This window comes from Mirounga leonina, unplaced genomic scaffold, assembly GCF_011800145.1.
Source record: "Mirounga leonina isolate KUSES-001 unplaced genomic scaffold, KU_Mleo_1.0 Mir_507, whole genome shotgun sequence".
NCBI lineage: Eukaryota > Metazoa > Chordata > Mammalia > Carnivora > Phocidae > Mirounga > Mirounga leonina.
Window position 1 is genome coordinate 595,847 of NW_023270789.1, and position 25,114 is coordinate 620,960.

Genomic DNA, 25,114 nt, shown 5'->3' on the forward strand with positions numbered 1-25,114 from the left:
TTCATTTTTTAGTGTTTTCATTTTTTTCAGATAAATATCCAGAAGTGGAATTGCTGGATCATACAGTAATTCTGTTTTTAATTTTTTTAGAAAAATTTGTACTGTTTTCCAAAGCGGCTGCACCAATTTGCAATCCCACCCACAGTGCCTGAGGGTTCCCCTTGCCCCACATCCTCTCCAGCACTTGCTATTTCTTGGGGGTAGTTTCTTAAGAGAATTTTCGTTCCTTCGCTGCATGGTGTACAATACAACACAAAAATCTTTCATCAAGGATGTGTGATTTGAGGGGCTTTTCTAAGGTGAGTACAAAGAACTGCCAGGTCCAGTGTCAGGGATAGTTCAGGGGGAAACAGGAGCCACATGCAAACCAGCCACCTCAGGCTGAGTTTTTCTTTCTTAAAGATCTTGAATAACTGATTTAGAATTTGTTCAACAAAAGTATGTCAAGTCATCCAGTCAGGTTGACTGGACCCGGGCGGATCTAAAGAAAGAACTCCAGTGGAAATCTTTGCATTTCTTCTTCTGTTTTTTTCCTTCTTGAGAAATTCCATATAGTTTGGAATTGCTGATTATAAAAATTCCACTTACTTATCAAGGGAATTGGACATGTGACCCAATGTAAACCATTTAAGGTTTCTTTCCCTGAAATTTGAGAGTCAAAATTTGTTTGTTTCAAGAATTACCAAACTGTGACACAGAGACATGAAGTGAGCAAATGCTGTTGGAAAAATGGTGCCCATAGACTTGCTCGGCACAGGGTTGTCCCAAACATTCAATTTGTAAAAAATGCAATATCTGCAAAGTGCCATAAGGCAAAGTGCAGTAAAGCAGGCACCAGAATTTTAATAGAAGTAGGAGTCCAAAGTCCTCCACTTGAGCAAAGCATTTCATTTTTCTGAACCTGTTTACTCGGTTGAATGGCTTAATACCTGACTTTTGCTCTAGATCCTGCTTCCCCATAAACAAGCACAAACAGATTTCAAAAAGGGAAGGAAGAAAGTTTCCAATGGGCACAAGAGGAAACTTATTCTGCCTCTTATTCTGGGTTTGCAGGTCAGCCAAAAGCCAGACTAACCCAATTCACCATACAGAGAAAATCCGTTTTCTTATCAAGTTACAATCAAAGATGACCCACAGGTATAATGATTGTGCTTTGATGTCCTAGATCTTGGAACCAGCAAAGTTGCAGGCGGCCAGCTTCCTTCACAGCCAAATGATTCTTAATTTGTTGCTAACCATTTCATAACACTTGGTTTTGTACCTCTGACCACATTTCACCCATTCTCTCTCCAATGATGGACATCCAAATGATCTCCAACTCCCCATTTGAATTCAGTTTTGTTTTGGTCCACAAAGTCCATCAGCTATTAGCTAATCTATCCTCTCCCAATTGGTTTGTGGTGCACTATGTGTCATAAAAATGTCTATGTACATGCAAGTCTGCGGCTGAGCACCTTATTTTACCCCAGGGGTCTATTCTTGCACCAAAAATCACACTGTTTTTATTACTGAGGATTTGCACAACTGTAAGAAGTCTCCCTCACTATTTTTATTTTTCAAATTTAACTTGGTTATTTCTGGATCTTTACTTTTATTTTTATATTTCAGAGAAATATATCAAGTTTCTCATAAAATCCACCTGAAATTTTTATTGGGTTGCATTGAATTTATGGATTAATTTGGGAAAAATAAATATCATAATATTAAGTTGTGCCATCCAAGAGCATAGAATGCTTCTCTATTTTTTTAAAATGATCTTCTATGTTATTTATTCAAGTTTTATATTTTTTTTCCATAGAGGTCCTGTCTAGTCTTGGTTAAATTAATTTCTAGGCCCTATATTGTTGTGTTGCTATTGTTAATTGGATTCATTTTTTTCGTCATAGTTCCTAATTGGTTGTTGCTAATGTAGAGAAACCCTATTGATTTTTTTAAACGGATGTTTTCTCTGACAGCTCTGTTGAATCCTCTCTTTAGTTCAAATATTTCATTGATTTTAGTTGAGTTTTCTAACTAATCTATAAATAGTAATTATTTACATCTTCTCTTTAATCCTTTCAACTATTCTTTCTTTCTCTTTCTTAATAGCATTAGCCAGAATCTCTAGTATGGCACCAAGGTAAATGGTAGTGGTCATCCTTGTCTTATTATTCCTGATCTTAAATTAGTGTTTCTCCTTTATGTGCAGGTTTTTGGAATATAGCATTTTGGGGAGTTTTACTCAGTTTTTCTGGGTATCTCCCATGTATACAGGTGGTATACCTGTTACTAAACTTGTTTGTTTTTCTCTTGTTATGTCTTTTATTATAAGGGGAGTCTCAGCCAAGAACCTAAACAGGTAAAGGGAAAATAATTTTTCCTTCCCTGCAGCTTCTTATTAGTACCTTGTAATACAAAATCTTCCTCTCCCTTCTTAAGTACACAGTATGATTATTTTAAATTCTTGGTCTGCCTGTTTCAAAAATTCTCTTCCAGGTGGTATATATCATTCAGTGTGCTGTCTTTTTTATAGTCCTCAACGTTTCATTATTTTGAGTTCACGGGCCCTGGAGGTAATGGCTGCTCTCTGGTTCTGTGTGTTGGGGAAGCATGGAAGGTCTGGTCCCAGTCCGTGTTCTTCAAGGCATATTTCAGGTGAGGGGTGGGAATAAGCCTACAGTGGAGAGCCCCAGACATCACAGAACCACTGGTGAACCATCCCTGTTTGCTGCCACTTCACCAGGAGACTCCCCTGACTGAGGTTTCACATTTAAACTGTTAGGAAACAATGGCACCAGGAGAAAATATTGCTGGGCCACCAGCTTGGGGGTTTGAGAATGGAGGTTTGTCAGAGCAATTGTCAGAGCACGACTGGTCAATCTGCAACTCTTTTCAAGAACTGGGCACCAGGATAGGGCTTTTATGATGTTCCTCCTCCTACTGCCGCCTCCAGCCATCCTCCACCCCAGGCTTCAGCCCGCTCCCAATCTCATCCCTGCCTCCACCTCTGCCCCCCATCCCCCATCCCCATCCAGGTACCCTTCAGACTCCTCAGGGATTGCTCATAGTTTAAAAAAAAAAAAGTATTCTTCAGATTCATGCTTTTACTCATTTCGCTAGTGCTTTCCAGGTGGATTTGGGGAGAGGCATTCAATAGCCTATGACAGTTTGCCATGTTGCTGAATAGAAAACCTTCCAACATGAAACACTGTGCAAATATAAAATAGGCTAATTAAGACAAATACTTGATAATTATCAAAATTCTGAGAGCTCAGAAAAAGAAAAGATTTCTTATACTGATTGGTTATTTTGTGACATATTATTTGTTATTGACACAAAATGACCGTGAGAACATAATTTTTTTTTAAACTGTTTAAATGTCTGTGAAGATAAATAAACCGAAAGAAGTGATGACAACTGACGCTGGGGTCTGCTCATCGAGAGTCATGGGCAACTGTACCGTCACTATACTATGTCTCACTCATGCAGATCTTGAATCTTCCCCCCTTGAGACTACACATCATCTTGCTAGGTTTGTTCCCTTGGTGATACAACAGATGCAAGGTAACACCTGGAATGGTAAAACAACAAACACCAGTGCTCAGTGTTTTCCTGGGAAATCTCATCAGACTCCATGCCCTTTCCCCTACTTTTCTCAAGACCTCTCACCTAATTAGATAGGAATCTATACAGACTAACTTCAAGCTTCAGTGCTCCTCTTTCATGAAACTTGAAACTCAGAAGCTTTGGACTCAAAGGTCTGAAGGTCACTCCCCGAAATCACAAAAGGCAAGACCTGGCAAGTAAGAGATTGGCTAACCAGTAACAAAATCACATGCAACATTGGCTCCTCTCCCTTGACAGCGGAATCCACATGTAGAGGCAGTGAGAGAGCCCTAGAAATGGAGCTAAGCACCGATTTCTACTCCTAGCCCTTGCCACAAACTAATCATATACCCACAAGCCAGGGCATGTCATCTCTCCAAGCTCCCATGTCCCAGTCAACTTTATGGAACTGTTGTGAGTACAGAGTGTGAAAGCACTTCAAAACTGATAAAGCACCAGGTACGTTTGTACTGTATTACTATTACTATGAAATAAACATGGTTAATTTACCAAAACATAAAGACATTTCTCTAGGTCTAGGCTGTTCGTAGAAATAACTTGCCTAAAATCCTGAAAGCATCTTTCCTTTAGGTTGAGATATAAAGTGCAAATCTACGAGGAAGGGGTTCACTTCAATTTATCAGTCACCGGAACCTAGGGTAAATGCATTTTCCACACATTTGTTGAAATGACGATGGTGAGTTTCTGAGGGAGAAGAGAGATGGATGTGTCTACCTGGGAACATTGTTTATAATTTGTTCTCCTAAATCAGCACTCTTGGTAGAATTACGTAAAAAACAAACATTGTTTTTGCAAGACTTTCCCCCGGATATCTAAACTTTTTCATCTATGATAATCAATTTCTCTAATTCTTAATGCTTACCTAGCTCATGACACTCATTTTTGATTAATCAACACTCAGCTGAAAAGCTGCAGCCCAGGAGCTGAAAATCTCAAAACAAAAATAAAAGTGTCTGTTTTCATTTAGGAAGTATCAGAATGTCATACTTCATTTAAGTGTTTGAGAGGTACCTTCTCTAAACAAAACAGCCGGATTTTGTCATCTATTTCCTTCAAAACTTGGGGCGATTAATAGAAAAACCAGTTACTTGATTGTGCTTGAGTACAATTACTTGATTAAGTCCACTAAATTCCCTTCACATTGGAAAGTTATCACCTGGTGGTGTTTTGCTCCAATGTCCCCCAACTTATAATTTACATAATGTATTCCCAGTACTTCGACTTACAAATTTTCCTTATTCCAAAGGAACACTTTAGTATTAGTTTGAACCACACAAAATTGCCACTTTTTCAGGTCAAAACCAGTTGAAGACTGGCTCAGATTATGTGTAGGTCCAGATAGCCTAGATTCAAAGCCCATTTCGGCCACTTCCTAGGTCTAAAACCTCAGGGGGTTATATATTTTTGCTAGACCTCAGTTTCCTCATCTGTATAATGGATGCTATAATATTATCAGTCTCAGCTGTGAAAATCAAATGAGACAATGCATAAAAGTACTTAGCATAGTACCTGACACATAGTGATTTTAAGCTGACTTCAACAACAGAAAGGAGTAAGGTTGATCTTTCCACTTGTATTCCCAGTGCTTAGCACAGTGCCTGGTTTGTTGTATATACCAAATAAAGTTTATACTAGATGACTGGTTTTGTTCTTCCATGTTATCAAAATGGCCTATTATGTGTCCATAATCCTGTGTGAATATTTGTATATTTTGGTCTCTGAGCCTAATGTTCCTATTAGTTCCATCTATTTTTTCAGTGAAATGAGGAGTGTATGGGAACCATCTGGAGCATTCCAACATTTAGAGGAAGAGCAGCAGGGAGGAGTGGTAGGTGATAAGGAGAAAAACATGGGAATGTCAGGTCCTATAAGGCAAATGAAAAGGGTATTTCAGGAAAGGGGGAGTGAGAAGCCTTGCCATATACTCCTGTGAGGTCTAGTAAGCTGAAGGTTCAGAACCAATCATTGGATTTGGCAATGACGAAGTCATTAATTACCTTGACAAAAGGAACTTCCATGGGATGCTGGGGACAAAAGCCTAAGTGGATTGATTAAAGGTAGAATGAGACCCTCCCACCACCACCACCACCTCCAGGGTCCCGGGGCAGTTGGGGACTCTGTAATCCAGGGCTGTTTACTCTAAGGCTGCTGTCTCCAAGCCAATGTGGACACAAGGCTGGGGCCCACGCACTTGTTCTTGTCCCTCTCCCAAGGCTCAGGGCAAAGGCATGGAGCTGGTAAGCAGCCCACTGACCATGCATGTGCTGGACACTGTCTCAGGGCTCCCAGTCCAGGGCCTCTGCCTCCATCTGTCCAGGTTCACGGACTATGACCAGTAGTAGACAGAGCTGAGGAAAAACTACACGGACCTGGATGCCCACTGCCCAAGTCTCCTGGCACCAGGCCCAATGAAGGCAGGCACCTACAAGCTGTCCTTTGACACCAAGGAAGAAGAGGAGGCAGGAGAGCTTCTATTCATGTGTGGAAGTCACTTTCACCATCACCAATGCGACCCATAGGTTCCATGTGCCCCTGCTGCTGAGCCTGTGGTCCTACACCACATATTGAGGGAGCTAGTATCCGAGCCATCTCCTCTTGCCAGCTGCTGGTCCTAGAAGCATCAATCCCATCCCCATGGCTCACTGAGGCACTCCAAGAGAGGGCACCAGGTCACATTCCCCGTGGGAGATTCTGGCTCCCCAATTTTCAGTAGCAGCTGAGTCTCAGGCATCAATAAAGTCGGTGCTAGCAAAAAGAAGAAAACAAAAATGAGAGGTAAGGATGTAAAACATTGAAAACAGAAAATATTTTTAATGGCTTTTGCTATAGAGTAGAGCATAGATTTGGTGGCGCATTCAGTAAGACATTTAGGGTCAAGAAGGAGTTTTTTAAAATGGGATTATACACTTATAAGAACAACCTAGTAGAAAGGGAAATTGATCAGAAGGAAGAGAGGGGATAACTGCAGGGCCACAGTCCTTATGTAGACCAGAGGTGATATAATCAGTGCACAAGTGGTGACCTTGGCCTTAAATATAACAAGGACTGTTCCTCTAGATAAGAAGTGGAAAGGCAGAGTGTGGGCTATAAAGGCAGGCAATTTGCTGAATTTGCTAAAGAAAGATGGGTAGTTCTCTTCTGATTGTTTCTATATTCTAGTGAAACTGGAGTCAAAGTAATCAGCTAAGAATGAGCAAGTATGAGAAGAGAAAGTATGATTGGCTCTGTTGGGACTTAAAGAGCCAATGGACTAGGAAAATGTAGTAGAATTGTCAGGCTATGCTAAGAGTTCATTTGAAATGTGTGGTTGTAAATTAAAAGCTAATGAGTCAGTACAGTGTTGCATTTCTCTTCCGTCATGGTTAGCTGCTCAGATATAGGCACAGAGTAGACCAAGAGTGGCTTTCACCAAAGTCAATGGTTTGCTTGGCCAGTCTGACAGAGAGAATACATGGCAAGGTGTGTGCAAGAGACTCTTTATGATGATGCACTATGGGTAATCTGAGCTGCATAAAGAGAGAAAAGACATCATTTAGAGGTATGATAAATGGCAAAAAAGTGGAGGAGCCAATGGTGGTCCCAGTGGGAGAAAAAGGTGGGGGTTCTTTTAAAGTGAGCTGAAAAGATAGAGGTTATTAGAAATTAAGCAGCATAAATTAAAGTTTAGGAGGTGGTATAGACACTGTAGTGATAAGGTCAAGAGTATGAGTGTAGAGTGGGATGCTAAAGTTACGTGGAGGACAAGATCATGGAAGTGGAAACTTAAGTGAAAGGCTAAAATAGAGGAATTATCCATGTGGAGATTAACATCTTCATGAATGTTGAGAGAATTGATGTGGAAAAGAAAGCAGTGATTCATGTGCTTCAATCCTCATGAACGAGGGGAGTGGAGCAAGACTGTCAGTTGACATTAAGAATGAAGGGCACTGGGTGGCTCAGAGTGATGGCATGGACTTGAAGAGAGTGGGGCTTTTGAGAGGAAGGAGAGGAAAAGTACTCTGGCATATCAATGCAGAGCAAAGAAGACATGTGCCTTATACTGAGTTCTTATAAGTATATCTTGGGGACTGGTGGCCAGGGGGTGGATTTTGTGGGGCAGGCAAAGAACCCAACCACAATTTGAAAGCTGTAGATTGAGACAGAGCAAGAAACAAAGGTCATTTTCAGAAAAGAAATTGGAAATAAAGAATTTTAAGTTGATGACAGAACTTTGCAAAAGGCTCAGTGGTAGGGCATGGGTGACAGAGCGAGATTGGGTTAGAGAAGTAACGCACCAAGGTGTATGGGGGCAAGAACCTAAACATGATGGAAGACCCAGGAGACTTGGACTTCTGGGGGAACCTAGAAGGTCTCTGTCTGCAGGAAAATGAAGTCACCTCTGATTCCCCTAAAGCAAGAACCACTCTGGCTCTTCTCCATGCCTTCCAAAGAGTCACATTAGGCAGGGGAGTTTTACTGAGTGAACAAATGAATAAATGCATGACCCTCATAAAAGATTGAGAATGATTAGTGTTGTGAGAGAGAGGTGGAGAGAGCAATTCACTCAAAGATCAGATGGCAGGAACGTTTTTTGTTTTTGTTTTTGTTTTTGTTTTTGTTTTTGTTTTTTAAAGATTTTATTTATTTATTTGAGAAAGAGAGAGCTTGAGAGGGGTAGGGTCAGAGGGAGAAGCAGACTCCCCGCTGATCAGGGAGCCCGATGCGGGACTCGATCCTGGGACTCCAGGATCTTGACCTGAGCCGAAGGCAGTCGCTTAACCAACTGAGCCACCCAGGCGCCCCAAGAACGTTTTTATAAAGAAGTAGAAGAGTAGAGTGGAAAGACCAGAATCTAGAGGCAAGAGACACAGTTGAGTCCCCAACCTGTTCCTTAGGTTTTTGGGAAAGTCATGTCATCTGACTACGTATCACTGGCCTCATCTGTAAAGTGGACCTTTCCTCCTCAGGAGAGCCCTGATCACCCCTTTGGGGCTCCTGTACTTCTCCTGCAGCCTTCCTGCAGTTCACTAGGAGGTTGTGTACAGCTATACATGTGTAAGACTGGCAGTAAAGAGAGGAGAGGCATGGTGTGCTCTACATTCTCTCTACCCCTGGCCCTTTGCCTATGTGTCAGTATCTACTCCTAAGTACTTAAAAGACTGCTTCTTCGGTTTTGAAAGATGTTCCTTATTGTGCATGATACATTAAAATAATAACAGCTAACTCCACAGAGAGCATTCTGGAAGAGCAAGCAAGAGTAACCCAGATGAGGAGCCAGGGTCCACGACAGGCCAAATGGGGTTACCCCAGGATGTATGACAACAAGGAACATCATAGCCCCCTGAGCTGCCTGGCCATAAGTGAGGCTGCTACAAGAGCCTGAGAAAGGAGAAATCAGAGCCATCCATTCCCACACCTGCCCAGGATCAGGGCAGCTGTGTACAAGTTGGAGAGATGATGTTTTCCTTCGACTTGCCCATGTTCTGAGTGAGACCTTTGGTCTAGTTTTAGAAGCCATCTGAGCCTTGATAAGCAGGGGCGGGGCTTCCAGAGGCAGGAGTCTCAGAGTTCTATAAAGCCCAACGGGGCACAGCTGGGCAACTCTCCCAAGGACCGTGAACTGTTGGTTTCGTGCCTGTTCCTCTGGAAATGCAACGGCTGTTGACTTCAGTGAAGCGGGTCTTGCAAGTGAAGACAGCAATGCAGGAAGCCTTCGCCTCACCTGCTAGCCTTCTTCCAGCAGCCCGCCAAAGGTGAGTCACGTTGTTCCCAGGGACTGTGCAGGCCACTCTTTGAGAAGTGTCATTGAACCAGTAAAAGACAGATAGGTAGAGGGTCTGCCATAAGGAAAAGCTCACTAGAATCCCAGGGAAAAGTAGGCAAGGCTTGTGCACAGCCATAGATAAGCAAGTTAACCTGTTAGGGTCTCAGTTACCACCTCTCTAAACAGATGGTCCCTCTCAGCTACAGAGTTGCAGGATCCCCAACCTCTGATACCCGCTGGTCGTAGACGATGACATCTTTCACTGCCCCAGCTGCATGAAGCAGTGGAAATATCAGTACCGGGGCCCCCGGCATTCTCCTTTGCACCACCATTCACCCTTTTACCCCCAGCTCCTGCCAAGACCTGGAGCATTCTGTGCCAGCTGCGGTGTTAGTCAAACCAGCTGCTTCAAGTCATTGCGGCAAGATTCCAAATGGACTGGGGATCAGAAGCATGTTTCTCTGCCCTCTGATTTCATGGAAGGGGGAGATGGGATGTTAAAATAAGAGTATATGTCTGTGTGCAATGCACTGTACACAGAAACACGCACGTGTGCCTTTTATTTCTAAACACTCCCCAGTTTGGCCCACGTGCTTGGAGCCTGCCAACACCGACGGTAATAGCTATAGCTAGGGCCTTGGGATCCGCTGCACTGTAGGACTAGCCCGCTCCTCCCACTTCCACACTGCCTTCCATGAATACTGAGAAAAACGACTTTGACCCAGTGTCTTCCCTTACCTGGCATCCAGGGACCTGGCCGCATGAATGTGTGGAGTAGGGGACGATGCTCCTTAGCCTTCTTATTTTCTTCCTGACTCTCTGCCATTGTCCATACCCTCCTTCACCCTCTTTAGACAGGCCAAATGTCCCAGCTCAACATTTAACCTGTTCTTGTATCTGTGAGGAAGGGATTGACATGGGTTCGCTTGTTTCAGTGAGCAACGGCGGGCTGCCCAGCAAGAGACAAACCTCAGAACTCATCCAACCTGTCCCTTCTTCTGGCATCCTTGGTTCACACATTTCCCTTTTCCAGGGTACTCACAGCTCATCCCATTTTCCGTGGCCTGAAAGAGTATTAAGGATCTTTCTTATGAGTCTCTCTTTCTCTGTATGTCTGTCCCCTCTACTGCAACATGCACAACTCTAAATCCAACCCAAGAACTACTCCCACCTCAGCTTATGCTTCACCGCTGGTTAATAAAGAGGGGTGCCCTCCCCTTGGCGGTCCCCAGTTGCTTTTCTCATGTGCTGCATCCCTAATCCCCGCTCTACCAGGTGCCCTTACTTGCTTAGTCATCTCCCACTGTGACCGCCACCCCATCCACTCGCCTCCAGTTCTTCATCAGCAGAAGTGCCACTCATCCATCAAAGTTGACCTCAAATGTAGTCTCTTCCATGAAGACTTTACTGAGCCTACCACCCACAGGAAATCTCTGCTTCCTCCAAACTCCAGTGGGATTTTGCTATATCCCTCTTGAGGCCCTTATCCCATTCTGACTCTCAGTTGGGGTATGCATGTATGTGCTCGTTTATTCCTCCCACTGGTCAAAGAAGTCATCAAGAACCTAGGCCTCCTCTTTTCTTTGTCTACCCTCTCCACCTCGGCAGCCTCTCACTAACACAGTGCCTGGCATGTAATTGTGAATTTTGAAACACAAGAGAAGGAGGAGAGATGGAATAAAGAAAGAAAAGCATATTCTTAAATCAAGCAACCTCAGAACAAAACCAATTTTAAATTAAATAAAGTGATTATTCTCTAGAGAAAATATACAAGATAAGAAGGGCACTCTTAACTCCAGTGGTCTGATCTTTCTGGAAGCCTCTACATGCTAAATTTTCTTCAAGGTTCTGGAATCCATTTCCAGAAAATAGCCCCCTGCTAAGATAGTTACAAAAGTTACCAAGTGGCTGATTCTTGGAACCTCTCCTTGAAAGCTTGGATTTCCAGCTGGAAAGAGAGGAAGGGAGGGAGCTCAGAGAAGGCAGAATGAGAATGAGGCTGAGGGGAAAACCAGCCAAGTGAAGGACCACTGCTGGCTAACCATTAGCTCCTATATACTGGGAAAGATTCTCCACAAATATTTGAGAGTACAAACTCCAATTATTTAGGGAACACCAAATAAATAGGGCAGATAACTAAATTCCAAAACTCTCTTATCAGATATGAACATTTATACTTTGCCTCATTGTCTGATGATCTTGTGATCCACTTTGCCTCACAGTACTTCAAAGTGACCTTTCTGATGGGAGAACTGGGGTTTGCCAGAAGCCCAGAATCTTCAGGATGATTGACAGACACACACAATCTGAGCTATAGTTCCTGTGGCGTAGAGCTAAATGCATAAGCCTGTGGAGCCATCCTGTCACTCACCATGGTCAGGAATTCTATAGCCAGATATAAGTCAAAGGACTCTGGTGGCACTCATGAGTGCCTTGGTGGCACCCAAGGTGGTGAAAGGACAGGATATTTCTGACACATGAGTAACCATGAAGGTACTCTGAGCACAACACTTCACCAATGCATGCCTTGATTTCACCATCTGCAAAATGAAGAATATCACTAAAGTAACCAGATTTCAGGTACTTTCATGTGGGAACAGATGGAGGTGGACTTGGTGATTTCTGTACCTGTAGCTGGAAGGAGAAACTCCAGAATTTCACCAGGGATATTAGGAGTCAGGATTGAAGAGAGGTGGGTAGGTCCAGGAAAGAAACAGATTATCTTTTCCCTCTTCCACTGACCCCTTCCCCATTTTCTCTCTGCTCCCATTTAGAATTGTTCCCCCTGTCCTCTGTATTCTCCCAGCCTTTGCTTGTTATACTATGTATTTAGCTGTGAAATGTCTGCCTCTTCCATTAGACCATGCTCTCTTGATGGGAACAAAGGATGCCTTCTTCACTACTGTGCATCTGGAACCCAGCACTATGTAGGATGTGTTCCATAAATATTCAGAGGCCCAATCAGAAAAAGCAGAGAGGATAGAATCAAGCAGGAAGCTTCCTTAAAAAGTAGAAAAACAATAGGTGTGTTCTTGTGTAGTAAAAAGAAACAAGTAGAAAGGGTATAATGAGAAGGCCACTTTAAAACTGAATGAGATTTTTAAAGTTATGTCCTATGAGGTTTATAACATGTGTAAATCGTATGACAATAATAGTTCAAAGGGATGGAGAAGATAAAGGGAGTTAAAGTATGGTTTTTCACTGTTTAGAAAATAGTAGAAGTATGAATGTAAGTTAGATTACAATAAACCAAGCATGCATATGGTAATTTCCGAGGTCATTACTAAAAGAAAAAGAGGAGATAAAATGGAATAATAAGTACTTGCTTAATCCAAAAGAATGCAGGAAAGAAGAAATAAAGAAACAAAGGATATATGAGACAAGGGTGGCTCAGTAGTTAAGCGTCTGCTTTCGGCTCAGGTCATGATCCCAGGGTCCTGGGATCGAGCCCTGCATCAGGCTCCCTGCTCCTTGGGAAGCCTGCTTCTCCCTCTCCCACTCCCCCTGCTTGTGTTCCCTCTCTCGCTGTGTCTCTCTCTGTCAAATAAATAAAACCTTAAAAAAAAAGAGAGAGAGACAAAGGAAATAAAGAGTGAGATAGTAGATTTAATCCCATCTGTATTAGTCACTAGAATAAATATAATTGGACTAGTTACTCCAATTAAAGCACCAATATTGTAAGACTTATTAAAAAACAAACAAGACCCAACTATGTGCTGTTTAGAAGAGATGTGTGTTAAATATAAAGACCCTGAGAGGTTAAAAGTATAAAAGGACAGCAAAAGATATACCATGCAAACAGTAATAAAAAAAACTCAGGCAGCTTTCTTAACATCAGGAAAAGTAGATTTTGTGGCAGGAATATCACAAAGATGAATTAAAGAGGGACATTTAATAAGGAAAAAGGTTAATTCAACAGAACGATAACCCTTACATTTGTATTCATCTGATAATATAGCTTCAAAATATATGAAAAATGAATGAGATGATTGCTGTATAGTATTTTGAGGCGACTGGCTGGAGACCATTAAGAGGATTTTGATTGTTATCTCCATTACAGGTTTTCTACCATCCCTGCTGTCCCCTTGGCCAAAACAGATACTTGGCCAAAGGATGTGGGCATCCTTGCCCTGGAGGTCTATTTCCCAGCCCAGTATGTGGACCAAACAGACCTGGAGAAGTATAACAATGTAGAAGCAGGGAGGTACACGGTGGGCTTGGGCCAAACCCATATGGGCTTCTGCTCAGTCCAGGAGGACGTCAACTCCCTGTGCCTGACGGTGGTGCAGCGGCTGATGGAGCGCACGCAGCTCCCGTGGGACTCTGTGGGATGGCTGGAAGTGGGCACTGAGACCATCATTGACAAGTCCAAGGCTGTCAAAACAGTGCTCATGGAGCTCTTCCAGGATTCAGGCAACACTGACATTGAGGGCATAGATACCACCAATGCCTGCTACGGGGGCACTGCCTCCCTCTTCCATGCTGCCAACTGGGTGGAGTCCAGCTCCTGGGATGGTATGTGCTTCCCGAGACCTTACGCAAGAAAGGAACTGGGTTAGAGGCTGAATCCTCAGTTTTGTTTCTCCATTTCCCCAGTGATTTCGTCAGAGAGGGCAGGACAACTTATTCACACAGCTGCTGCTATCGTCAACAGCCACCATGCTGATGACCACTTAGACTTGTATAACTTCATGCTGTTCATTAGGTAGCATGTTCACATAGCCATTCATTCAGTCCTTCCAACAGCCTAGGAAGTGGGTGTTACTCCTGATCTAGAGGTGAGAAAATGGAGGATCTGGTATCTCACACACCGTGTGTGGCAGGGGTGGGACACAAAACCAAATCCAATCTATTCCTATTTCTCATTAAGTTTCTCGTAAGTCTCTGAGAGACAGAGTTAAACAAGTTTAGGTATTAAGGGGGAAACATCCTGGTAGAAATAGACCCAAAGAATCACAGGATAAAAAAACAAAACAAAACAAAACAAGAATCACAAGATACACTATTACACAGAGTGTTTATTCTCTTACTCCCTTGCCTGACTACTAGGAAATTGGTTTTTTTTGCTTAACATATTTTTTAAAAGATTTTATTTTATTATTTATTTATTTTTTATTTTTTTTATTTTAAGGGGGGAGGAGCAGAGGGCAAGGGTCCTGGGATCGAGCCCCATGTTGGGATCCCTGATCAGTGGGGAGTCTACTTCTCCCTCTGCCCCTCCCCCTTGCTCATGCTCACTCTCTCTCTCTCAAATAAATAAATAAAAATCTTAAAAAAAAGAACGTGCCAAATTGTTCTTCAAGATGTTGTACTAAAGTACATTCCTATAATACATATTATCAAGCTTTCTAATCTTTGTCAATTTAATAAGGAAAAATAAGGATTTGTCTCTTTTTTCATTATAAGAAAGCTTCAGTATTTTTTAGGATGTTCACTGGCTATTTTCTCATTACATACCTTGGGGTTTTTTTTAATGAGACTTTTATAAATGAAGGAAAATAGCTTTTTGTTGGTTGTAAGTATTGTAAATACTTCCCCAGTTTGTCTGAGTTTGTTTCTGATAAAAAGTTTGAATTTTTGGATAGTCAAATTTACTAATCTTTTCTTTGACAGCTTCTAAATACTTTTCTATAGTTTCCAAACTATATATATCTGTAAAATATATATATATATATATACATATATATGTATATATATATAAAACAATACTTTTTTGTTGGAGTTGTTACAATTCTTAAAAGAAGGTTCTTGGGTTTCCATGAATTTGTGTTGGAATCCTGACTTTGAATCTTTATCTTACCATCTATTAGCTGTGTGGCTTAAGCCAAGTGACTTAAGTTCTTTGGGCCTCCATTTCTTTGTCCATAAAGAGGGAATAACTCTACCTGATATATAGGCTAATCGTGAGGGAAGGGATTTTTGTTTTGTTCACTGGTCTATCTTTAGTACCTAAAATTGTGCCTGGTTCACAGGAAGCACTCAGTCTACTTGAGATTTGGGTAGTGATCTCAAGTAGAGATAATTACTTCTTGTCTCTCATTACAGGTCGCTATGCAATGGTGGTCTGCGGAGATATTGCAGTCTATCCCAGTGGTAACGCTCGCCCCACGGGTGGGGCCGGAGCTGTGGCCATGCTGGTTGGGCCCAAGGCCCCTCTGGCCCTTGAGAGAGGTCTGTGGTAAACTGTGGAAATGTGGTACCAAGAGACTGTTCAGAGCAAATGCGTAGCTCCCAATCCCAAAAGAAGATGAAAGAAGATAATTGGGTATAAGGAGAAAGGTTCTCCTTTGAGACTTTTGGCACCTATTCCAGATTTTGTTAAGGCCATATAGGTATGGAAAGGGAAATATAAATCTCATTTATATAAGAGCAACCATCTATTCAACTCCCTTTGAACATGGGAGGGATGTTGAGTGGGCTCAGACAGAGAAAAACCAGGAAACTGTTAGTACATGCCTCCCCATCATCCCTGCTCCATGGGGGCTGCATCATACCATCCCTGAATCTCTCCTTGTGCCTTGCCAGGGCTTAGAGGAACCCACATGGAGAACGTATACGACTTCTACAAACCAGATGCGGCTACAGAGTACCCAATAGTGGATGGCAAGCTCTCCATCCAGTGCTACCTACGGGCCTTGGACAGATGTTACACATTATACCGTCAAAAAATCCAGAACCAGTGGAAACAAGGTATGGGGCTCAGAAGGCAGAAAGTGGGGACTCTATTTCTAGGACCAAGAGGTGGTCCTAAAAGCTTAAGACAAGATTTCTTCTCTCCTTCAAAAATGATCTCAAAAGAATTGCTTCATGTCCGCTTCCTCTTACACCCTTCCATGGATCTATGCTAAAGTCCATGTGGAAGCTTCCAATGCAAGTATGAGGCTGCCTCCAATTTGAGCTAAATGAAAGAAAATAAGCAATCTAGGACCAAAGCCACCAGTAGGAAACCAGTGGGTATCAGCCGCCTGGGGAGGTACTGTGGTGAGTGAGAGTAACCACATCCTACTGGGGCTAGGATTTATTTCTGTTGAAGTCAGGAGTGATTTGACTCACCTTTTGTAGTTTGCTACCTTTTAAAGTCTGGTCGATGTTGAAAAATCTTATCTCTATTTTCAGTATACTAAAGTGTTAGTGATTTTTCTTTGGATGGTAATGTTACAAGTTAATTTTATTTTCACCTTTAGTTTCTGAGTTCTCCCGCTAAGAAAATATGTACTGCTTTCATAATCAGAAAGGAAACAAACGTTATTTTAATAAAGTACAGAGTGATCTACTTTAAAAAAATAAAAGGGCTTTTACCTGCTTAACCATGGCCAGACGGACATCTGTGATAGGCAGTTTCCAGTGTGAGAAAAGGCACGTGTGGAAGGTCCCAGAGCATGGATGCTTTAGGGGTGGCCTTAGGAGACACTTCTTGCCCCTTTCCACTGTGCTGAGAGGGATGCCACTCACCACTGCTGGCCCATACGGGTAAGCATTGGACTTGGACTTCTCTACCTTCCATGCCCTGTAAATTTGCTATTGGTTAATTGCTCTCACCAGCTCTGTGTTCTGTCTGCATTCTAATTTTGCTCCGTAACCTCATGCGGAATTTGATTGGTGCTGCTTTGGTTCTCAGCACTAAGAGACAGTCTAGGGTGTCTATAGAGTCAGAGACATCAGAACCTAAATCCAAAGCCAGCCATTTACAAGCTGGGTAGCCTTGGACACATGACCTAGCTTCATATTTTAGAGACTCTGTTTCCTCCCCTGAAAAATAGAGAAAGTAACACAACACCAGTTTGATTTGGAAGAATTATCTGTCATAAATGTTGGCAATAGTAGACAGGAAGAAAATGTTTGTTTCTTTCCTTTCTTTCTTTATAAGTAGAGTGCTTAGTAAAATCCTTGTAAAGTGAATGAATAAAACTTTCATGTGTTTGCTGGAGGTAGGAGCTGGTTTTCTGGGATGCCTCAAGTCACTCAGAATACTTAGGTCTTGGGGTGTAGGTCTAAATGGCTCATCTGCCATGGCACCTCCTCGCTTTCACACTTCCTCTTCCAGCTGGCATCGATCGGCCTTTCACTCTTGATGATTTGCAGTTTATGATCTTTCACACACCCTTCTGCAAGATGGTCCAGAAATCCCTGGCTCGCCTGATGTTCAGTGACTTCCTGTCAGACAGCAACCACACGCGGACCCCCCTCTATGAGGGGCTAGAGGCCTTCAGGTGGGTCCTCTTCGGGAAAACCTAGAGGCTCGTGAGGGCTGAGGAAGGAGGAGGGTTCCTCACTCCTTGAGTCTGTACCACCAGCCAACCCTGGGGGTGAGAAAAGGACAATTCTCCAACACAACAGAAATGACACCAAGTCTATACATGACTTATTGGGTTATGGTCTACATAGGGGCCCCCACCTTTTATCTCAGGGAGCACAGGGAGTTTGCCAGCACCTCTAGATCAAGTGGCTGGCTATCAGAAGCTTCAGAGAATAAGAAAAAGGGGAAAGGGAGTGTGGCTAAATCATCCAGTCGGTAAACATTTTATGAACATCAACTGTATGTCAGGCATCATACTAAACTCCAGGGACACCAAAATAAATGTGACTCCATGATCCCTGCCTCAAGGATCTTACAGTCTAAAAAAAAAAAAAAAGGATCTTACAGTCTATATGGACAGAAACACCTAGAAGCAAATAATCACAGTACAGGATGGCAACTTGGGAGCATCAAGCCTCTTTCTCACTTGCCATTGTTGAATTAATGTCTGGCCTATTGCCTTAATTTCCCCCATCTACAAAATGGAGATAGTCCAGCTCCCCACCTTAGAAGAATCTGTTTATTGATGCATTACTCCAAGACATTTAGAAAAAAGAATCTTCAATACACAGTTCCCACTGGGAAGAAAATATTCCCTTTTCTTCTTGGTAGCTGTTTAGTTCAAGTTTTGGAATATTCTACCAACATCTGCCCCCACTACTAACTATTACTAACCCTGCCACTAACTAAAACATCAAAATGAGCACAAACACTACTTACAAGACCTACCCCATGAAAGAAAATTCTAACATATACCAAAGATAATAGTTTAATATCTTTAATATATGGAGGTCTCACCAATAATAAAATAAACACCCTAATAGAAAAATGAGCAAAAGATATGCACCAGAAATTTCCTCAAAGAAGAAATGCACATGATCCCATTTTCAAATGTGCTTGCTCATTAGTAACAAATTTAAACAAGTTACCATTTTCCTTACATAGCCTTTTTAAAAATTAGAATACTCAGAGTTGATGAGGCTCTGTGAAAAAGGACAACAGTGGATGTGTAAATTGACACAAGGGCTTTGGGGAGAAATAGGAAAACACAAAACAAAGGCCTTAAAGATGTGCACACTTTTTGGTTCAGCAAATCCACGTGTGTGAGGGAACATGAAGAGTTTTAACTGGTAAGGACAGGAATGGGGAAATTGGTTCAAGTAGGGCACATCGTTTCATGGTCAATCGTGCAGCCTTTAAAAATATTGCTAGAGAAGATGATTTAATGTCATAGAGAAAATTAGTTAGGGAAGCATGTTGAAGAGAATATAGAGCATGATTTTATTTTCTAGTTAACCTTATGAAAGCAGGGATGGATTCCACAAGAAAAATTGACCTAAGGGCTCTCTCTGAATGGTAGGACTGTTAGTGACATTGTTTGTGCTGGTCTGTATTTCCAAATATTTTGTAATAAAAACATGTGCCTAAAAGTCTCTCCAGAAGCTGTTACTTTTCCCCCTTTTGCCTCCCTCCCCTTCTGTGGTCTCTCACCTGGCTTGTGTCTCTGGCTGCCTCCAGGGGGCTAACGCTGGAAGAAACCTACACCAACAAGGACATGGATAAAGCACTTCAAAAGGCCTCCCTGGACATGTTCAACAAGAAAACCAAGGCCTCCCTTTACCTCTCCACTCACAACGGGAATACGTACACCTCATCCCTATATGGGTGTCTGGCCTCCCTTCTGTCCCAGTGAGTACTGCACCTAGCCCCACCTTCTACCCCTCCACCCCATGGTTGTGGTTGGAGGGGTCAACCAAATTTGGTTCCTCTTCCGGTTCAGAAATTTTTAAGGAAGGAAAGATAATGAAAGAAACTTGTTTCAAAGGTACATGTATAGGCAGATTTACCATCATTATTAAACAATGGTCTCCAAAGTGACGATGTATGATGTCAAGGAATGTGTAATATCTGCTTGGATGTAGCAAGCACACAATAGAACTTTGATGCATATTTTTATCTCATCCATTTGAAATCTCTGTCCTTAGTAAAGCATGGTGGTTAAGAGAGTCTAGCTTTAGAATCCACAACCCAGGTTTAAATACCACTTACTAGCTTTGCTCTTGGAAAAATGCCTAACCTCTATGTGCTTCACTTTCCCCATCTATAAAACGTATGCACTAACAATACCTACCTTCTAGTGTTTTGATGAGTGTTAAATGTGTAAAGGAATTAAAACACTAGTGCTCAGCAAGCACTCAGATACTAGTTGTTATTTCTATTGATATTCTATTTTCTGGGTTTTGTAAGGAAATATTTGTACTATAGTACCTGCGCATAACATAAGAGATATATATATATGAACTCAACAAATGATTACTGATGAGGGGATGATTAAAAAAGGTAAAACTGCTGAAACATTACCAGAAAACATGGAAGCCTTGAAGTGGTCTGACCTCCAAACTTCAGAGTTTACTGAATTCATCTTGTCCTCATCGGTGGCGAGAAGCTCCTTTTATACCCCAAATTCTGTTATGTTCAATGTGCCTTCTGTATCTTGGATTTTAGCCACTCTCCTCCTGGCAAGTTTTCTTCTTTCTAGGTCTATCCCCAGGGTCTCCCAAAAGCCCCTCTTTGTGCAGAGTGCCTGGAGCCCATTCCTACTTGCAAGAGGTTGACTAGATTGGGGCGATAGGTTGGTGGTTTATTTGAAGGGCAGACTATAATGCCAGTGTGCTTCTTGGGTTTCTTTCCCCACAGGTACTCCGCCCAGGACTTGGCTGGCTCCAGGATTGGGGCCTTCTCTTATGGCTCTGGCTTGGCAGCAAGTTTTTTTTCGTTTCGAGCATCTAAGGATGCTTCTCCAGGTGAGTCCTGTCTTTCTATCAGGCACTTCTGGTAAGATTCATTGGGTAAAAGAAACCACTATCTGCCTCACCACTACTGAGGCTCCCATCTGGACAGAATTATGTTGTGATTAAGAACAAAGGAACTCCCTGAAGGGATTTAAGCAATGGAGTCAGTTTGTCTAATTTATGGAGTTGAAGCATTTGCCTGGCTACTACTTGAAACTAGATTGAAGAGAAACAAAGGTGGAAGTGGGAAACCAGTCAGGTTGTTCCAGCAAAAAGTCCAGGGAGGAGGGAGTTAATGGCCCTTTGGTTACAACTGGTTAAAGGGAAGTTGATGGATTTGAAATTTTCAATAAATGTCTGTTGATTATTTTATGTCAGATATGATCAAGGGTACGCACCTAAGCACTCTGTGGGACATTCCTTGACTAAAAGAGTGTGTCTGCCAGTCGGTTTCGCTAACATTACGTTTGCTGACCTCTATCATTTCTCGACATTCCAAGCCACACACAGTACCTTCTTCCTCCAGGGTTCGAGCCCCCACAGAACCTGGCTCTCTATCGGACTCGCAATTGGTAGCAATGATAATGACAGTCAAGTAGATTTAACAATCTTGCCTTTGGGTTTCCCAGGATCCCCCCTGGAGAAGCTGGTGTCTAGTATGTCAGACCTGCCACAACGCCTTGCCTCCCGGAAGCGTATGTCTCCTCAGGAGTTCACAGAAATAATGGACCAAAGAGAACAATTCTACCATAAGGGTAAGAAAAAGGACGAGAAGAGAGGAGAAGGAAAGAGAGCCAGGGATTCATCAGAAGTCTGGACTACAGTGGGCCAGGGCAAAGACATCTATGAGATATGATTGGGAGAAAATCTGTTAGGTCCAAAGGGGCAAGAATTGGGTGGGGAAGCAGAAGGCAGAGTGGAGAAGAGGTGGGAAGCAGCATGTAGCTTCCCAGTATAGATTGTAGCTAACCACTCAAAACAGGATACTGGACAATGCAGTCCCAAGGACATCAGACCTGTGGTCTTGAAAACTGCTCTCTATGCAACAATGGAAAGAGCCCAGACTTTGGAGCTAGATATTCAAATCTAAACCAACCTGTGACACTCAGTAACTCTTTATCTTTGGGAAAATTATTAACGTTTTCTCAGTTGTCTTATTTCTAAAATCATACCAGCTTTGCAAGATTGCCAAAAGCGATTAAATGAGTTAATGTACATAAATAAGTTATCGACAGCCCACCTGCCCCCTTTCCCTACCGAACATAAAAACAAAATATTGCCCAATGAGGGGCCTGGGTGGCTCAGTGGGTTAAGTATCTGCCTTCGGCTCAGGTCGTGATCCCAGAGTCCTGGGATCGAGTCCCGTATTGGGCTCCCTGCTCAGCAGGGGAGCCTACTTTTCCCTCTGCCTCTCCTCTGCTGGTGCTCTCTCTCTCTCTCATAAATAAATAAAATCTTAAAAAAAATATTGCCCCAAAAAGCAACAAAGGAAAAGGAGACAAAAGCTGAAGTTATGACTGGAGAGACCAGATGGTGGTTTTAAAACCAATACCAAACAAAAGTTATTTTCTCAAGCAAGACTTGGGACACATGGCTTGCAGTGTGGTCTGAAAGGGAGACAGAATACACGGAACTGGGAATGTTCCAGAAAACCTAGGTCTAGTAGTCATCCATCTCCTCTGGAACAGGGACACCTTAGGGTAAAGAGGAAAAACAATTAAAATAAAAATAGGACTTCTGAGATAAACATTGATGGACAAAGAACAGAAATACTACAATGAATCTGAGCCAGAGAACTTAGGGCTAGGAAGGAAGTGTCTATTAGAAGACAGGAAGCTCTGATGTATACATACCTCAAGCCAAGTACCATTGGCAAGAGGACATGATGAGGACTTCAAGAAAGGAAGGTCACATTTACTGTAGGAAAACGTCATACTCCTATAGTAAAATTTCTCGTAGCCAAGGCTTATGTACTAGATCCAAGATGGCTGCTTCTGGTTCTTGGGCTGGTCCAGGGCTCTGCTGGGGATGGGACAGGTGGCCTCACAGCCAGGAGAGCTTCATGGTGAAGGCATCCCTGGCACTCTTTTCTTTTCCCTAACCCCTTTGTAAGTATTGCCTCTTCTCATTCCACAGTGAATTTCTCACCACCTGGCGACACGAGCAGTCTTTTCCCCGGCACGTGGTACCTAGAGCGAGTGGATGAGCTATATCGCCGCAAGTATGCCCGGCGACCAGTCTAAAGGTGGTAAGTGACGTTTTGCAGGGTGGGTGGCATCAAGTTTGTCCTCTGGGTAACAGATGCAGTTCCGATAGTGTACCCAGGCCAGACAGGGTCTATAGATCCGAAGTGATTGGGGGTGGGGAGTTTGTACCATGAGGACCACCCAGAACTGGTGGGGCTCTTTGCCCAGGAAAGACAAAAGCTGGTGGAGGGGCACGTTTTTAACTCTGGAATGTGAAAATAAGTCAACTTGTTTACCTGATCTGCCGGGGAGAGGAAGCTTCCCTAGAAACATGATAGAAACCAAACTGGCAGCTGTGAGGGGAACCTACAGAACCCATTCCTCCAAAGGAGGGGAGGGTAGGAACAAAGATGAGTGGCTTCAGAAAAGATATCTACAGATTCATGAAGAAACACGGTGTTGGGGATTCTGTTGGAGCCAGAAGCCTTGGCAGGAGGGAGCCTCGCCAGGTGGTTCCTCCTGGGGAATAGCAGTGAGGTTTGGAAAGTCAGTGATGGGGGGCAGGGGGAGGAGAGAAGGGTTTCTTGCCAGAGGACTGACGGCCTGAGGGGGAGATGGAAGACTTCTTGGGGTTCTTTTTAAAGGAGAATCAAGTATTCAGGAGACTCAGGGGCACCTGGGTGGCTCAGTCGTTGGGCGTCTGCCTTCGGCTCAGGTCCTGATCCCAGGGTCCTGGGATTGAGCCCTGTGTCAGGCTCCTTGCTTGGCTGGGAGTCTGCTTCTCCCTTTCCCTCAGCCACTCTCCCCTGCTTGTGTGCTTTCTCTCTCTGTCAAATAAATAAATAACATCTTAAAAAAAAAAAAAGAATCAGAATCTTATAGTTCATGGACTTCAGTTTATCTTCCAAGTTGCTAAAATAAGCAGAATGGAGGAGTGAGAAGCCATTTCTTCAACAATCCATAAATCTCAACAAATACAGTCCCCAAATACTTCCTTTATGTGTGTGTGTGTGTGTGTGTATTATTTCCCTCCTTTGGTAGATGAAGGGTAGAAGGTTTGCCAAGGGCGGGATGTGGAGCCAGGGAAGAGGAGGAAGTCCATGGGTAAGGGAGATACCCAGATAAAGCAGGAAAACCACAGGATATGCAGGAAGCCCTCAGTTCACAGTGCTTGGCCTCCTCTGCTGGGATGTTAGGTGCTCAGCATGGTGGACAAGGGGCTTGACCGGCCGGGGCTGCAGGTGTGGTTGGACTGCAAGCTCAGCACCCAGGGCCACAGACTTGGACACTGCCCCAGAGTCGTTTGTTCGCTTGCTTGAAATAGGATTCTTAAGGGCAAGTCAATGGCAAAGAGGAAGCAATTAGATGTGTCAAGCTATTCAGTCATCAGAAGAAGAGAGAAAGAGTGACAGACAGAGAGAAATTTGGGATTTTCAAGGGAGAGTTTCCAAATCAGGCTCCCTCCCTCTCATGGTCCACAAGCATCGTACCTCAGAGGAGGAAAGCTGGGGCTCCTGTCCTGTCTCATCCTGATAGCTCACATGAGCAAGGAACCCACAACAATGAAATTTTAAGTGAATGAAAGGTTTTCTGTCAGCGTGGCACTCTGTGGAGCTATCTCTTCACTGTCCAGCCTGTCCAGCCTGCTCTTCTGTCAAGCAGATTGTGTCACGGGGCCCCTGCCCACCTCCCTTGGCTCCTGTGGCATTGGGCACAGGTGGCTCAGGTGTCCAGGCATGGAGCTGGGCAGGCAGCGGAGCCCCCCAGACCTCATGATGCAGGCAGGAGAGCCCCTCCGTACAGCCTTACCTCAGACAAGACACAGGTACTGGGAGCAAGGGCAGAGGGATGCCCAGGATGAGACTTACACTGAACGTCCTTCTTTTGTCTCTTCAAATTCTACAGACCATGGTTCCTGGGAAATCTACACTAGCAGAGTTTCTGCTCATGGATCGTATTTTAAAAAGCCCATTTTTAGATGGAAATGGATTGGATTGGACACCGTAGTCCCCAGAAGCAGCGGCCTTGGAGAGTGAGGGGCCATCCTTAGTGGTCCTTCCTGCTTTTCTCAGCTGCAGTCACTGTCCTGGGCTAATGGTGGCGCAGGGGTCTTCTCTGGAAAAGCGGATGCAAAGAAGGCCTAGCCCAGAATCACTGCCCTCCGGAACTGGGAAAAAAAATCCAGATAACTTTGCCTATCCTGTTCCCTTGTGGTCATTATTATCATTATTAGATTTTTGTGCTGTTATATCTCTATCCCTTTCTTAAGGTTTTTGGTCAATTTCTAGATGTTGTAGCAGGTATTAAACCCATATAACACAATGCAACAGTTAGAGAAGGAGGCAATCCCTCGTTGTATTGCTTGGAAACCAGAGCACCAACCACGCACAGCTGACATGCCGAAGAGCCTGCCGGACCCCCTGGCTCTGAGGGCCCCACTCTTCCTGACCCCCCACCTGCCCCCACCGCTGTAAAACCACTGAGCGCTCAC

At 43.3% G+C, this 25,114-nt stretch overlaps 1 protein-coding gene across 1 annotated transcript; it reads left to right on the plus strand.

Moving 5' to 3' along the window:
• Positions 1 to 9,106: 9,106 nt before the first annotated feature.
• HMGCS2 (3-hydroxy-3-methylglutaryl-CoA synthase 2) lies at positions 9,107 to 24,879 on the plus strand. The gene is made up of 10 exons (XM_034990170.1): positions 9,107 to 9,338; positions 13,410 to 13,864; positions 15,395 to 15,520; positions 15,875 to 16,039; positions 17,394 to 17,559; positions 19,164 to 19,334; positions 20,343 to 20,449; positions 21,067 to 21,192; positions 22,574 to 22,685; positions 24,529 to 24,879. The coding sequence occupies exons 1-9, from the start codon at positions 9,235 to 9,237 to the stop codon at positions 22,678 to 22,680; spliced, it is 1,527 nt and encodes a 508-aa protein (XP_034846061.1). The 5' UTR covers positions 9,107 to 9,234; the 3' UTR covers positions 22,681 to 22,685; positions 24,529 to 24,879.
• The last annotated feature ends 235 nt before the right edge of the window (positions 24,880 to 25,114 follow it).

Coding starts and splice junctions, on each gene's coding strand:
- HMGCS2 (XM_034990170.1), top strand. CDS start 9,235: ATGCAACGGCTGTTGACTTCAGTGAAGCGGGTCTTGCAAGTGAAGACA. Junction 15,521..15,874: donor CCCTCTGGCCCTTGAGAGAG/GTCTGTGGTAAA, acceptor GTGCCTTGCCAG/GGCTTAGAGGAACCCACATG. Junction 16,040..17,393: donor CCAGAACCAGTGGAAACAAG/GTATGGGGCTCA, acceptor TTCCTCTTCCAG/CTGGCATCGATCGGCCTTTC.